This window comes from Cupressus sempervirens, chromosome 1 (assembly GCF_028749045.1).
Source record: "Cupressus sempervirens isolate cs-2001-9-10 chromosome 1, ASM2874904v1, whole genome shotgun sequence".
In the NCBI taxonomy this organism is placed as follows: domain Eukaryota; kingdom Viridiplantae; phylum Streptophyta; class Pinopsida; order Cupressales; family Cupressaceae; genus Cupressus; species Cupressus sempervirens.
In genome coordinates this window covers 638,931,961-638,945,988 of record NC_143118.1, presented here as the reverse complement: position 1 = coordinate 638,945,988, position 14,028 = coordinate 638,931,961, and the positions used below count along the sequence as shown (strand labels likewise).

General features: G+C 36.5%; 1 protein-coding gene across 1 annotated transcript in view; it reads left to right on the top strand.

Annotated features, from left to right (window-relative positions):
- Nucleotides 1-12,482, top strand: part of LOC149579547 (F-box/kelch-repeat protein At1g80440-like) — a 54,841-nt gene extending 42,359 nt beyond the window's left edge. The window contains exons 3-4 of the mRNA XM_089785815.1: nt 10,642-10,906; nt 11,197-12,482. Coding sequence (XP_089641941.1) covers nt 10,688-10,906; nt 11,197-12,246 — 1,269 coding nt within the window. The 5' untranslated portion in view covers nt 10,642-10,687 and the 3' untranslated portion in view covers nt 12,247-12,482. The remainder of the gene's footprint in view (nt 1-10,641; nt 10,907-11,196) is intronic.
- Nucleotides 12,483-14,028: the final 1,546 nt, after the last annotated feature.

The window sequence follows — 14,028 nt, the reverse complement described above, 5'->3', positions numbered from 1 at the left end:
TTTCTAAAATCTTTTAGGCTAACTTTCAACCAATTTAATGAGATTTTGCAATTTAATCCCATTTCAATTTTGCAATATACTTAAAATTTTTAGCAAAATAAATCCTTTTCTTAGCAATCAAAATTGTAAATTCAATTCCACTATCAAAAAATTCCTTTTTCACCAAAAAAATTCAAGATTTTCCGAAACGACTATATCTAATAAATTCATTTTGAAAATGCTCAAGCTTATACAATTATTTCAAATTTTCAAAAAAAAAATCCGAGTCCAAAAAGTTACAATTTTATGCTGCCAAGTATTCATTTTAACCATTGAAAAAAGTGTTGTTTTTGAATTCCTTTTGGCCTAAGGATAAAATTACATGTTCCGAAAAATCAAGTTTCGCATCAAGTGAAAAATAAACCAAATCAAATCCCTCCTGACCCGAAGGCATCAAAGGTGTAGAATTTTCAAATCAAAAACCTCTGGACCATTCCAAATTTGCTAGGGCAATCGAAAAAAGGGGGTCCCCAAAAAGTTTTGGGGCAATGATGTGAAAACCTCAGGACACCACCTTTTGGATGTTACAACTATGGGGGAGATCATTATGCTAATAAATGTCCCATCAAACCCACCAACCAGCCACACGGACCACCCCTTCCACAACAATATGTTTATTAGCAAAGGTTCCATGCAACCCTTGACAATAGGCAAGCAAAACAACAGATAGGTCCGATTGAAACTCCAGGTAAGATCTACGGGAACCTTGTCTTTATTTTAATTGATACTGGAGCTTCTTAATGTTTTATATTGCGTAAACTATTAAGTAGATTTCCAAAGAGATCTAGTTTTATGGCAAAACCATGGACAGTCGAGTATGTAAACCAGTCAAGGGCTAAGGTAGAGTAGTGTCTATTTGAGGCTCGAGTTGATTTTCCAAATTTCTCCATTTGAGGCTTGGGTTGATTTTCTGAATTTCTCCACTGAATTGACTTTGTATGTAGCACCTTTTGGGTCTTACGATATTTTTATAGGCATTAATTGGCTCAGTGAGCGTAAGGCCAAGGTGGATTGTCTTGCTAAAACTGTAGATTGTTTGGATGACCAAGGCAAACCTGCAAGCATTATAGGGATTAAATATGAAATTGAATCAAAATAGATATTCGTCATGCAACTTAAGAAATGTGGAAGAAAAGGTTGCGAGATTTTTGCAGTAAGAGTTGAAGATATGAGAAATCCTATAAACACCACATATGTAGAGGATTACATTTTTGAAGATTGGGAAATTAGAGAAAAATTAAAGAAATCTTTTGAAGAAAAATATTCTTACCTAAAGAATTATCAGGATGTGTTTCCCGAAGAACTCCCCAATCTACCTCCATCCCGAGTTTTTGATTTTACCATAAATTTGTTACCAGGAGCAGAACCCATTTCTCGGGCACCATATCGAATGACCACCATAGAATTAGTGGAGTTGCAAATACAATTACAAAATATGTTAAACAAGAAACTGATTCGGCCTAGTGTATCACCATGGGGAGCCCCAATATTGTTTGTTAGGAAGGACAGAACTATGAGATAATGCATAGATTACAACATGCTCAATAAGGTTACTATCAAGAACCGATACCCACTCCCTAGAATTGACGACCTTTTTGATCAAATGAAAGGTGCTACAGTATTTTCAAAGATTGATTTGAGATCAGGATATCACCAGCTTCGTATTAAGAACAGAGATATTCACAAAACTACATTTGAGAACTAGGTATGGACATTATGAATTCATAGTGATACCTTTCAGGTTAACCAATGCTCTAACAACTTTTATGAACTTAATGAATAGCATATTCCAAGATTGCCTAGATAAGTTTGTACTGGTCTTTATAGATGATATTCTAATCTATTCAAAGAACAAGGAAGAACATCAAAAACATCTGGAAAAAGTCTTACAAAGGTGAAGAGAACATAAATTATATGGAAAATTGTCTAAGTGCACTTTCTATCAAAAGGAAATTCAATATTTATGACACATTATATTAGCTCAGGGAATAGCTGTAGATCCGTCAAAAATCAAAGCAATTAAGGAATGACCTATACCTAAAAATGTGATAGAAGTCAGAAGTTTCATGGGTTTGGTAGGGTTTTATAGGAAGTTTGTTAGAAATTTCTCCAAGATAGCCTACTCGATTACATCACTTCAGAGAAAGGGAAAGAAGTTTGTATGGACAGAAAAATGTCAATCAACTTTTGAATGCTTGAAGGAAATGTTAACTACAACACCAATATTAAGAGTACTTGACCCACAAAAGAAATTTGTTGTTATAATTGATTAATCAAGAGGAGTAGGAGGTGTGCTAATGCAGGATGAGCAGGTAATTGCATACGAATCTAGAAAATTGAAGAATTACGAGCAACATTACACCCCTCATGATATGGAATTAGCAGCTATTGTTCATGCTCTTCAAATGTGGAGACATTACTTGATTGGAAAACCTTTTGATTTACGATTCGACCACCATGGCCTAAAATATATTTTTACTTAACCTAATCTTAATGCTAGACAAAGGAGATGGCTGGAATTTTTAGCAGATTATTAATTTGACATAAGTTATATCAAGAGCAAGGAAAACAAAGTGGTAGATGCCTGAATTAGGAGAAGACACATTTTTGCAATGGCTACTATAGATTTCTATGTTGTGGAAGCTCCTATAGAAATGAAATCTAATCACCTCTCTTTTTATTTTAATTTGGACTTGGTTCTGTATAACTTGCATAATGAACATGACTTCCACATGGAAAAGGCAGCCACTAGTAGTGGGAGAATACTCATAAATCAAACAAACAAGGACATATTTAGGGCTTCTCCCAAACAACAATTCCTTGAGACAAACACAAATAGCACGAATAAATGGATCAACACTGATCGAGAACATGTACACATCAACTTGGTTATCCCTATTCTTCACAAAGCTCCAAAAGAATGTAAAAGATCTCGCAGTAAAAAGAGCTCTATAAATACTTTTCTTGCTAACCTGTGGTATGATGAGGAGTGCAAGGCAGCCTAGAGATCTTTGAAAGACAAATATACAAACAAAGAGGACAAGAAGAAATATCTCGGGTTGGTTCAATCAAAGAAAAGAGATTATGTAAATGCAAGATGAGAGGAGTTATTAGCCCTAAGCAAACACAATCCCAAAGACTTTTGGAAAGAACTGCAACAAAGGAAAGAACAAAACGAAAACATTATCATTGCTACTCATTGGTTAGAATACGTGTAGTTACTTTATGAGTGCATTGAGGAGAAAGAACCACCTCCCGTGGCGGCCTCTTCTTCTGAGCTCTTCACAATAGAGGACATCAAACTTGGAATAAAAAAGTTAGCAAATGGCAAGGCAAGTGACATAGAGTAGCTCCAAGCTGAATTTTTGAAATGGGGAGTTGATCTCTTAACTCCTCACATAATGAGGATCATTAACAGGGTCATTCAAGATGGCTTTCCGAATGATTGGACCACTAGTGTGGTTATACCTTTATTCAAGAGCGGGGATTTTAACAACCCATCTAATTACTGCACTATAATGGTCAACCCGCTATTCGTAAAACTTTTTGGGAGCATGGTGGAACATAGGATCAGCAAATGGGCAGAAATGGAAGGAAAGAGAGCAAAAGGACAAGCAGGTTTCAAACCAAGACATTCTACTATTGATCGTTGCGTCACTCTTAGGCAATTGATAGAGAAAGTATGGGACAGCCAGGGGGGAAAAGCTTTTTGCTGCTTCGTAGACTTCAAGAAAGCCTTTGATACGGTGCCCAGAGACAAGCTATGGAAAAGAATGGAAGAATTAGGCATATTGGTGTGAAGCAAGGATGTCCGTTATCCCCCACTTTGTTTGGCTTATATATTGATAAACTAGAAGCTTGGCTAGATGAAATTGATGGGGAAGGGGTCTAGTTAGCTGGTTATGTGGTGAAGCTTCTTCTTTACTCGGATGATCTAATCTTAATATCAAAAACTTCTCAGTGATTAAAAGATCACTTAAAGGCATTAGAGCACTTCTATTAGGAAGTGGTGATGCAAGTGAACAATTCCAAGAGAAAAATCATGATTTTTTATTTGAAAAGAAAGGAGGATCATTTGGATTTTCTTTTTGAAGGCAGCCCATTAGAAAAAGTGAAAGAATACAAATATTTAGGGATTGACTTCAACCACAGACTCAGCTGGGAGACTTGTAGAGTTAAAAGGATGCAAGGGGGATGGAAAGCACTATATCTACTGCAAAACAGATGTAGAAATGCCAAGCTATGGGACAGGAAGACCAGAAAAACTCTATTTGGTTTGCTGGTCACTCCAATTGTTCTTTATGGTTGCGAGGTATGGGGGGGTCAGCATGGCAAAGTGTGGGTGGAGACAACTAGAGAGGATCCAAAAACACCTAATCACTACTAATATCAAGGTTCAGGCCTCTATATCTTATGAAATCTTGCTAGTGGAAATTGGCATGTATCCATTGGAGGCGGTTGCCATAAGTCGGCTAATAAGTTATTTAAGGAAACACGACAACATGGATAGCTAACGTTGGCCCAAAATTGCAATGAAAGAGGACTTGGCTCATAGGAAGAAGACTTGGATGAAACAAAACATAAAGTGGTTGTACACGTGGAATATCAAGTTGCAAGAGTGCCCTACCACCAATACGGAAATAAAGAAGTTTGTCATGGGAAAATTCCAAACTGCCATGTGGTCTCTTAACATGGGTCGGAAAAAGACACATTATATCAATGTTTTCAATCCTTCTAGGGGGCATTGGGATCAAGCATATCTGGGATCAGCTATTAATAGTAAGGCTAGGATGTTAATTGCTCAGTTGAGGACTGGATCACATCATCTCAGATGCAAGATTGGTAGATGGGAGAAGCCTAAAGAAGAGTGGGAGGAGAGGATCTACAGGTTTTGCGAAAAAGGGGTGGTTGAGACGGAATGACACTTTCTTACTGATTGCAAGGCATATGAGAATATTCGGGCCCAATACAAGGTCAACTTAGGAGATGGCATAAGCTTACACAGTTTGTTCGATGATGATAAGACACGACAGACTACTGGTTTGATTGTCAAGATTCATAGTAGAAGGTTGGATTTCGAAAAGGATTGGGATTAATGCTTCTGATCTGTGGTCCCTTAGACCGATGGTCTCATGGACGTCATTAGAATCCTTCATTCATTCATACACTCTTTTTCATATCTTTGATCATTTTTCAACATTCGTATGCATCTAGGTCATAATTTCTCTTTGATGGAAAAGTAGCAGTATTGTAATCCTCCATATACTCCTTGAAACAGTTGTTTTTCGTCCCACGTTGGTACTATTTCCATGTTCACCTCCTTTACTTCTTGCAACCATGCACCGAACTCCAATTTTTTGTTCCAGTCTGCATAGAAAGTTGCAGTGCCTCACCTTCAGCCCCTTTCTGCTTTTAACGCCCCATCCTTATTTCTTGTCGTCGTTCATCTTCATCATTAAATATTATGCATTCCTTTTGCATTGCCTTTCTTACACTCTTTTTCATATCTTTGATCATTTTTTGACAGTTGTATGCATCCAGGTCATAATTCTTCTTTGATGGAAAAGTAGCAGTATTGTAATCCTCCATGTACTCCTTGAACAGTTGTTATTCTTCCCATGTTGGTACTATTTCCATGTTCACCTCCTTTACTTCTTGCAACCATGCACTGAACTCCAGTTGTTTGTTCCATGTATCAATTTCTTTTATAATGCCAAATTCGTCCCATGAATCAGTAACTGCCCCTTGTGTTCCTGTTCTTCTTTTGCTCCTCGTTTTCCTCCTTTTATACTCCTCTTCTAAGGAAGAATATGAAGAAGGCTCACTCACTGTGCCACTTTCACTTTGATGTCTTCTGTGCCATTTCTTCTTAGATTTCTCATGTTTATGCTTATCTGCTTCTTGTTCATCAATTGAGTCATCATTGCTACCTTCCCCAATCCCTTCCACCCACCCTACCTTCAAACTATAGCATCAAACTATGCCCTTGAGGTGGGTCTCTGCAAGCAGATCCAATTCCCCCCCTGCTGGAATGATATGTTGCTTTTTTTTCGACTGATTTCTTCATTTGTATTTGCAAATAATAGACTAAAAATGGTCCATCTCTGTGTAAATATTTTTCATTGATGATCTGATAGTTGGTGGCAATCAAGTTTTTGGTTGTGCCATGTGCCTTGTGTGCGACAGGAAGAACTGGAAATTGATGTGTCATCCCTGAACTCACCCTGCACTCCTGTTGGATTCGAAGTCTTCTCATGACCATTTTTGTCAGTTTTTGGTGGCTTGTGAACTCTCCACTTGGACAATAAAAATGATCTGCATAAGGCTTACCTGCCTTTTTTACTGTCATTTTTCTATTGTGCCTGAACCTCTTCTACCATTGTAACCTGTGGCTTGGCATCAAATCGGCGGGTAGCACTCATTGTTATGTTTTCCTTTAGGCTGTTTTTTTGTCAGGAATATTCTCTTCATACGAATGGATACACGGCTGCGGGCAGTTTGAGTTACTGCACAAGAATCATACTCAAATTTAATTTTGCAGAATTTAATTCCAAAATGGAGCTCTATTGATTGTCCTGCATAGACGTTTTTTTTCTGCTTAACTAATAGTACCTGTGCATCCTGTTAACCATTCCATTCAGAATTTTTGGCATGTGTGTCTGCGCATAAGCCTGTGAGTAACATTTTTATTGGCAGTTCTTACAAATTATGCATCCTGCACAAAAAGGAATATCTTCCCAGTCTGATGGCAGTTTCACAAAAGGAATAGACTATTGGCATGACCGATCGTGATGTGATGCTGAATACAGGGATTCAAACATACAGTATCGTGTCTGTTCTTTCAGGAATTTCACATGAGACAATTTTTGGCTTTCTGACCTTGCTGATGGGACCCTTAAAAGTTTTAGAACTTCTTCCTGTTGGCATGTGTGGTGGAAATTTTTGGATGAAGGATGAGGGAGATAGTAGGTGTTGTGAAATAGCAAGGTTGGGTGGTCAAGAATTTATCCAGAAGTTTGTTATACCGAGGAAAACTTTCAGTGGCGGATAAGGCAAAAGTGGAAGTGCCGTTCGGGGGTGAATATTGCTTTTGAGATCTAATATCATTTAAAAAAAATACAGTGTACTGTTGTTAGTCGCATGATGCCAGAAAGGAAATTCACGTCCTTGGCATTATTGAGTTGTCTTTTTGCAGGCGGTGTCTAATTGGTAGTAGCAAGTGTTTGCTTGGAGAGGTGAGTGTATTGAGTATGTAGTTTTCCAGAAAAGAAGCACATTTTTGTGCAGAGATGGTTGAGAGACAAGCGAACTGTCTCTAAGTTTTTGGAATCAAAATTAGTGTAGTGTGCTGAGGAGGGAATGCTGATACATACATGTTGAGAGGAGGTCAAGTTTTTGTTGTGCCATGCTGAGTGGGAACTAAGTGATTTTAGATAGAGGATTTGGTGCTCTAGTGACAGCAGGCTGCTAACCTGGTTTAAGTTAAAGCCACTTCAGAAAACTGAGATGCTTCTTCCGGAGGCATATCCTGAAGATTGTCTAGTTTCATCTACATTCACTCATAGTGATCTTGAAGGAGCAGGAACCGGTCTTCATTACTACTGAAAAGTTTCCCAAATACTCTCAGCAATGCAGCAGTGTTTTGCCAATCCTTGGTAAAACAGGAGCCTATTCTGTGTACAATCTGAACTTACCATTCACACTTGTTAAGGGTTGGAGCCCTTTCGAGGTAGTTGCCTCTGTCTACTGAGAATGATGTTTGCCTAGTGAATGGTTGAGCCTAAGATTTGCAGCTCTGGTTTGTACTGGGTTGTTGCCCATCTTTTGGAGATTAGTGTATCGTGGTCTTTACCCAATAGGGTTTCCACGGGATAAATATTTTTGTCCCTGTCTTTCATGTTCTCTTTTAGCTTTGTTTACTATTTTTAAATGCTTTAAAATACTGGTTCACCCCCTCCCCCTCTCAGTATTTTTGTGTTTTTCACTCCCGACCACCTCTTTGAGAAATGAAAGACTTATATTTAAAACAAAATGATGAGTTGCAGTGAACCAATATGCCTCTTGCCATTCACACCTCTTCGTGTAATTAATCATTTTACCAACTATTCTTTATATTGGTATTCTCCTTAGGTGGCGATTATGCAAGTCAATGCTCTTAATGCCCTGCTATTTATTGATTAATTAAATAGTTAATATTCTTGTTTGATGGAGACATTGATGAAATATTTAATACAATATCCTATCCTTCCTGATTAGTTGATCTCTTGGATTTTCTCACATCCCAAAGTGGAGAGGTCAGAGGCACCACATTTTATCACAATTTTCACCTTCCAAAAGAGTCATACTCCATTTCTGCTCTTTGAGAGAGTAACAACCTTTTGAGAGTCACAAACTCACAACCCTTCATCATTTCTTCCCTTTGAGATGGAAATAATCTTTTATAATTACAACCTTTTGAGAGAATACTAACTGTTCATCATTTCTGCCCTTAATGCCCTGCTATTTATTGATTGATTAAATAGTTAATTTTCTTGTTTGATGGAGACATTGATGAAATATTTAATACAATATCCTATCCTTCCTGATTAGTTGATCTCTTGGATTTTCTCACATCCCAAAGTGGAGAGGTCAGAGTTATTACATTTGATCACAATTTTCACCTTCTAAAAGAGTTATACTCCATTTCTGCCCTTTGAGAGAGTAACAACCTTTTGAAAGTCACAAACTCTCAATCCTTCATCATTTCTTCCCTTTGAGATGGAAATAATCTTTCATAATTACAACCTTTTGAGAGAATACTAACCGTTCATCGTTTCTACCCCTCGGGAGAGTCACAACTTTCTATAATTCACAACCCTTCATAACTTTTTCCTTTTGTAGGAGTCACTTCCTTATTTTTTTTCTATTAATTTGTTTGTGATTCCCATATTCTCTTCCTTCCTCCATCCTCCTTACTAATGTAATTCTCCTTTTCCTTTTATATCTCTTGTTTGAGGTAGTCACTACTTTTCATCTCATGCCTTTTGAGTCTTTGACCATTCATCAAACTGTTTAATTTTTTTTTTATGTTTATAAATTTTAAATTTTTCTTTTATCATTATTAAATCCTATTTAAAAAAGGGGACATTGTTAGAATTAAAAGACAAAAATATAACAGTTGCATGCAAATATGACCACTAATGCAAAGGAATAATGCACACATAACAGAAGATACAGAGATTTAACTTGGTTATCCAATCTTGGGCTACATCCACCAAACAGAATGTCCAATCTTATTATCTAGTGAAGAGCAAATTGCATTCTGTTACATTTTACATTCCACCGCTTCTTATTTATAGGCCTTTAGGTGGTTTACCAATGTTGGTTAATAAGTAAGCCCTAAAATATACTTGATAAGTCAACCTAGGGAAATGCTTGATGAGTCAACCCAAACCCCACGATACATGACAAGTGTACAGTACTTGCCTGATCAGTCATCATAATCATATTTGCTGTCTTCTAACAATCACTAATCACAGCTTATGCACTATTGATCGCTTCCCATTGATAAACTGAAACTCCACATTAACCTAGGCAATATATATGTGCCTTTAATTGCTACCAACATAGACGACTTAGCATATCAACATATAAAGGAATATTATTCTGGTCCGGATTTCCATTAATTATATCACATAGGGTTATTTGCAAGAATGGCCCTTTTGAATTTCTATTAATTATGTTGTCTGGAGTTAATTGTAAGGTCGGCCTCCTTTGAGTTTCCATGAATTTATTGCCTTGATGTCATCTATTAAAGCTACAGTCTGTCTTACAAGGCAGGGGCATGACAGAATACATCTCTTTAATAAAGTTTTTCCATATTATATAAGCTCTTAGTTGAAATAAAGATAACTTATGTCCAGCTATTTCCTATATGCCAATCTTGTTTTGTTTATGTTCAGCAATTTTCTCTTTGCCAAGCTTGTTTTGTTAACTTCTGTCAATTTTTGCTTTTATAGATAAGTAAATTGTACTCTGAGTTAGCAACTTAATTTTTATGCTGGTATCAAAGCCTATTTGATTTTCCGTGTACCATTGAGTGTGGTTACAAATTCGAAACCATGAGATGAAGAGAAATAGGGAGTTGAGGTAGAAGCTAGGAAAAATTATGATTAATCAGGACTTGCCATGCTGCCAATATTTCCCTTAGAAAACTGCAAAAGTTTCCATTTAATGGTCAACTGAAAATATTGGTCAACGAATTGCAAACAAAATTTGATTTTCTTTCTAAAGAAAATTTCTGGAACTAGTTTTGTTGATTTTTCCAAAGAAAATTTTATTATCTCTCCATGGCTTTATGGTTGGATTGGCATTACTTTCATTGTTTGAAGACTTTGCTGGTCATGCAACAAATTAATAAATATTTTCTCACAGGAATATTTGAGAAAACTGTCTTTGTTGTTGGTACTGTCTATTAATGACTTCCCAATGGCTTTTCATAATGGTGTACACACCGCATTGTTGAACAGTGTAGGTGCTAGTTAAAGAACTTTAAGAATAAGAATCATTATTTCATGTCCTGTTGTAAACTGACTATTAAAATGTATGTTTCTTGAAATGTAGGAGTTTCAGACATTTGAGGAATACAGAGGACTGGAGTTTTGAAAACATGGAGAAACACAGATTGAGAAACATGGAGGAATGGAGAGAGAAATTCACCGAGCCAAGGCCCAGGAAGCTTTTACGCCTCAGCACTTCACCACATAAAGAATTGAGATTGAATGCCAATGCACAACAATCCAGCAAGCTTCAAATCTTTCTCAACAATTATTATTCAACCCATGAATCAAATAGCCGCAAAGTTGTAGCAGTCATTAAACCAATAAATGTGAGATTACTGGCATCCAATCTAATCTTTGCAGAGTAAGAATTGTTTTGGAATAGTTGTGCTTAATAAATATGCATGCAACGTGAAAAATACACTTTAAAATACTTTTGAACATTTTGTTTGAAATTTTATAAACTGATAGGATATTCTGTATATGTTAAAACAGATTTCCATAAGTGAAAAAAAAAAATTAGATACTTTTTAAATTATTTTATTTCATATTTGACCAGTTTTCAATGCTGTACTCTTTTGTCAAAGATTGAATATGGCATTTTTACTTGTGATTGTAGGAACTCCCAGAAGAAATAGTCCGAGAAATACTGATAAGAGTCACTTATAAATCCCATTACAAGCTTATGTGTGTTTGCAAAAGCTGGAAGGCTATGGTTGACAACCAGAAGTTCTATCAAGATAGAATGAAATTTGGGAGGTATGAGGAGCTTCTATGTTTGATTCAGAATTTGGATAAAAGACATGCACATCATAAACATGGTCAACGGGAATCAATCCCTACATTCTCAACTCGATATTATGAACCTGGTCAAGTGGTAACTATATATGACCCGGTCCAAGATAAATGGGAAGTGGCAACTTCTTTCCCATCTGGAAATCGTTTTGAATCCATGGGCTCTCGTTGTGTTTCAATCAACCATAAACTGGTTTTTATGGGGCTTCACAGACAAGATACAAAAAAGTCTACTAATGTTGTTTTGGTCTATGATTTTTCTTTGTCTATATGGAAGCAAGGCTCTGATATGCCTGTGCTCCACTCTTCATTTGCTTGTGCAGTATCACCTCATGATGGACTCATATATGTTGCTGGAGGGCATCATGGTAGTAAAAATGCAATGTGTTACAATGTCGACAAAGACAAGTGGGAGATTCTTCCTAAGATGCAACGAGAAATGTTTCAATGTCAAGGCTTTTTCAACAACAATGAGTTTTATGTGATAAGCCACAATAACTGTGATGTTGAAATATTTGACACAAATACAAGACTGTGGAGAACATTGAAAAATATGTGGACAAGTGGATGGTATCCTGAGTTTTGTGTAGCTGCATTTGGTAGCTTATATTACTTTAAAGATGAAGTGAAGGAATATGATTGGAAAGAAAATGAATGGAGGAAAAAAGGACACTTTCCATCATGTTTTGACTATTTTTCGCTTGGTGGTACCATATGGCAGGACAAGATATTTTTGATAGGACTTGACTATACGCAACAAAGATTTTTTATGTGTCAGCCTCCAAAATCAGGAACTATGATTTCTGAGAGGTGGATTCAGAGGCCAAAGGACATTTATGGTCAGGCTTCGGTAGCTGTTAATGTAAAAGTTTGATTGTTTTAAGTTTCCTAAAGACGATTTCAACAAAACTTAAATTTTTGAAAAATCAACCATGCTTCTTAGGCTTTTATGCCTTCATCTTTGCTGCCTATTTTTGTATTAGATGCTATCTACACGGTTTTCCACTATTTTGTAACCATTTTGATATCATCCTGCTTATATATCTGAAATATATGTTATACTTTTGTAATTAAACTTGTATAATGGTAAGCCTCATCATTTTCATTGAATATGATTTGTCAATCAACTTAAAAATGCAGTTTCTTGAAATGGAAGCATTTACAAATTTTCATTTAAATTTGATGTATTAAAAAAATGTTTATTGGCTCAGAATATCTAATATAATTCATTTATGAGTACTTTTGCGGCTGACACATTTGTAGGAGATTGTTCCAATTGTGTGCTTTGGAAAACTGGGTATAACTATAAAATTATAAATTTGATTCAATATTGTCCATTCTTTGTTTTGACAATCTAGATGTAGGTGGATCTTCAAACAAGGCTCACTATGAAGCCAAGGTACATATATTAATGAAAATATATGGAAACTATATATCTAATGCCGAAGGCTTTCCTTATTTGAAGTGAGCAACCTGTTTTATGAGGTTAACGACTTCCAATACACTGTACCCTCTGGAACTAATATAATAAAACTGCCTGATGGGCATTCCTTATCCAGCAGTCCGAGCTGAATCATAAATCTGAACTACTAAACCCTATACTGTCATCAAGAAGAATGCCATCCTGAGCCTTACAATCAGGATCATCATCCAGATCATCGTCAAGTAGACGCATAAAGAATTTCAGATGCATAGCAATTGTTGCATGGTTAAGAGTTTGCATTTCAACGCGCCCAACTACTGTACAATCTGTCAATGAAAAACAGTACATAAAAAGTGTATAGGTCATAATGCACCACATGAAACAAGTTACAGTCCTTGATAGATCCTATCCTATCAATAAATTCATATTGTGCTATCATGTCTGTTGGTCCAACGGCCCCTCGGATTCGACCAAAAATGTAGGAAATAAGGTTGAAGTCATAAAGCAAAAGAGAAAGCTTCGAAATAATGAATAGAAACTGCGCATATAAATAATTAGGACCACGTAATCCTGTTAAAAATATAAGATATAGTCAGTCACCTGCTGTGCTATGTGCCAATGAAATCAGTTGCCAGCAAATTGCACGCAGTGAGCCCATGCACATAAAATTTTAGTTTTTACACCGAAGGTGTTCTTATTTGAAGTGAACCCTGGCTATTTAAAAAAAACAACAGTAGGGACTGTTGGAAAGATGATGCAAGATGATGTAATCTATCTTAACTGTTGGTTTCCCCTGTTAGTTTTATTCATTGGTTGATTTTTGGGATTTCACCACATGTAACTACATAGCCATTGCAAGACGCAGATCAAAGAACAAATTCACAGATATTAAAACCTTTGATCTGCAATGCAAAATTTTGATGCCTCACTGTTCTGTTTGCTCAGGTTTATCTTTCCTAGAGTTGTAGCATTGTCCATTAAGATTCAAATTTTTAGTTTTAGAAGCTGGGAACTGGTGGGTGATTGAGTTTTTTGGAGTTTCATGATTTGGATGTTGCTGGCACTTGGATTGCTCGTTGCCCATGTTTGCTTTGCAACATAGAATGATTTCTCTGCTGTAGAATACAGACCCAGATGGTGTTGCTGAAATGGTTCCCCCCTCCCCCACCAAACCACTCTTTCCGTGGGCATGCTTAGTCAGTTGTGCAGTTGCTTCCCAAATTTGATATATGT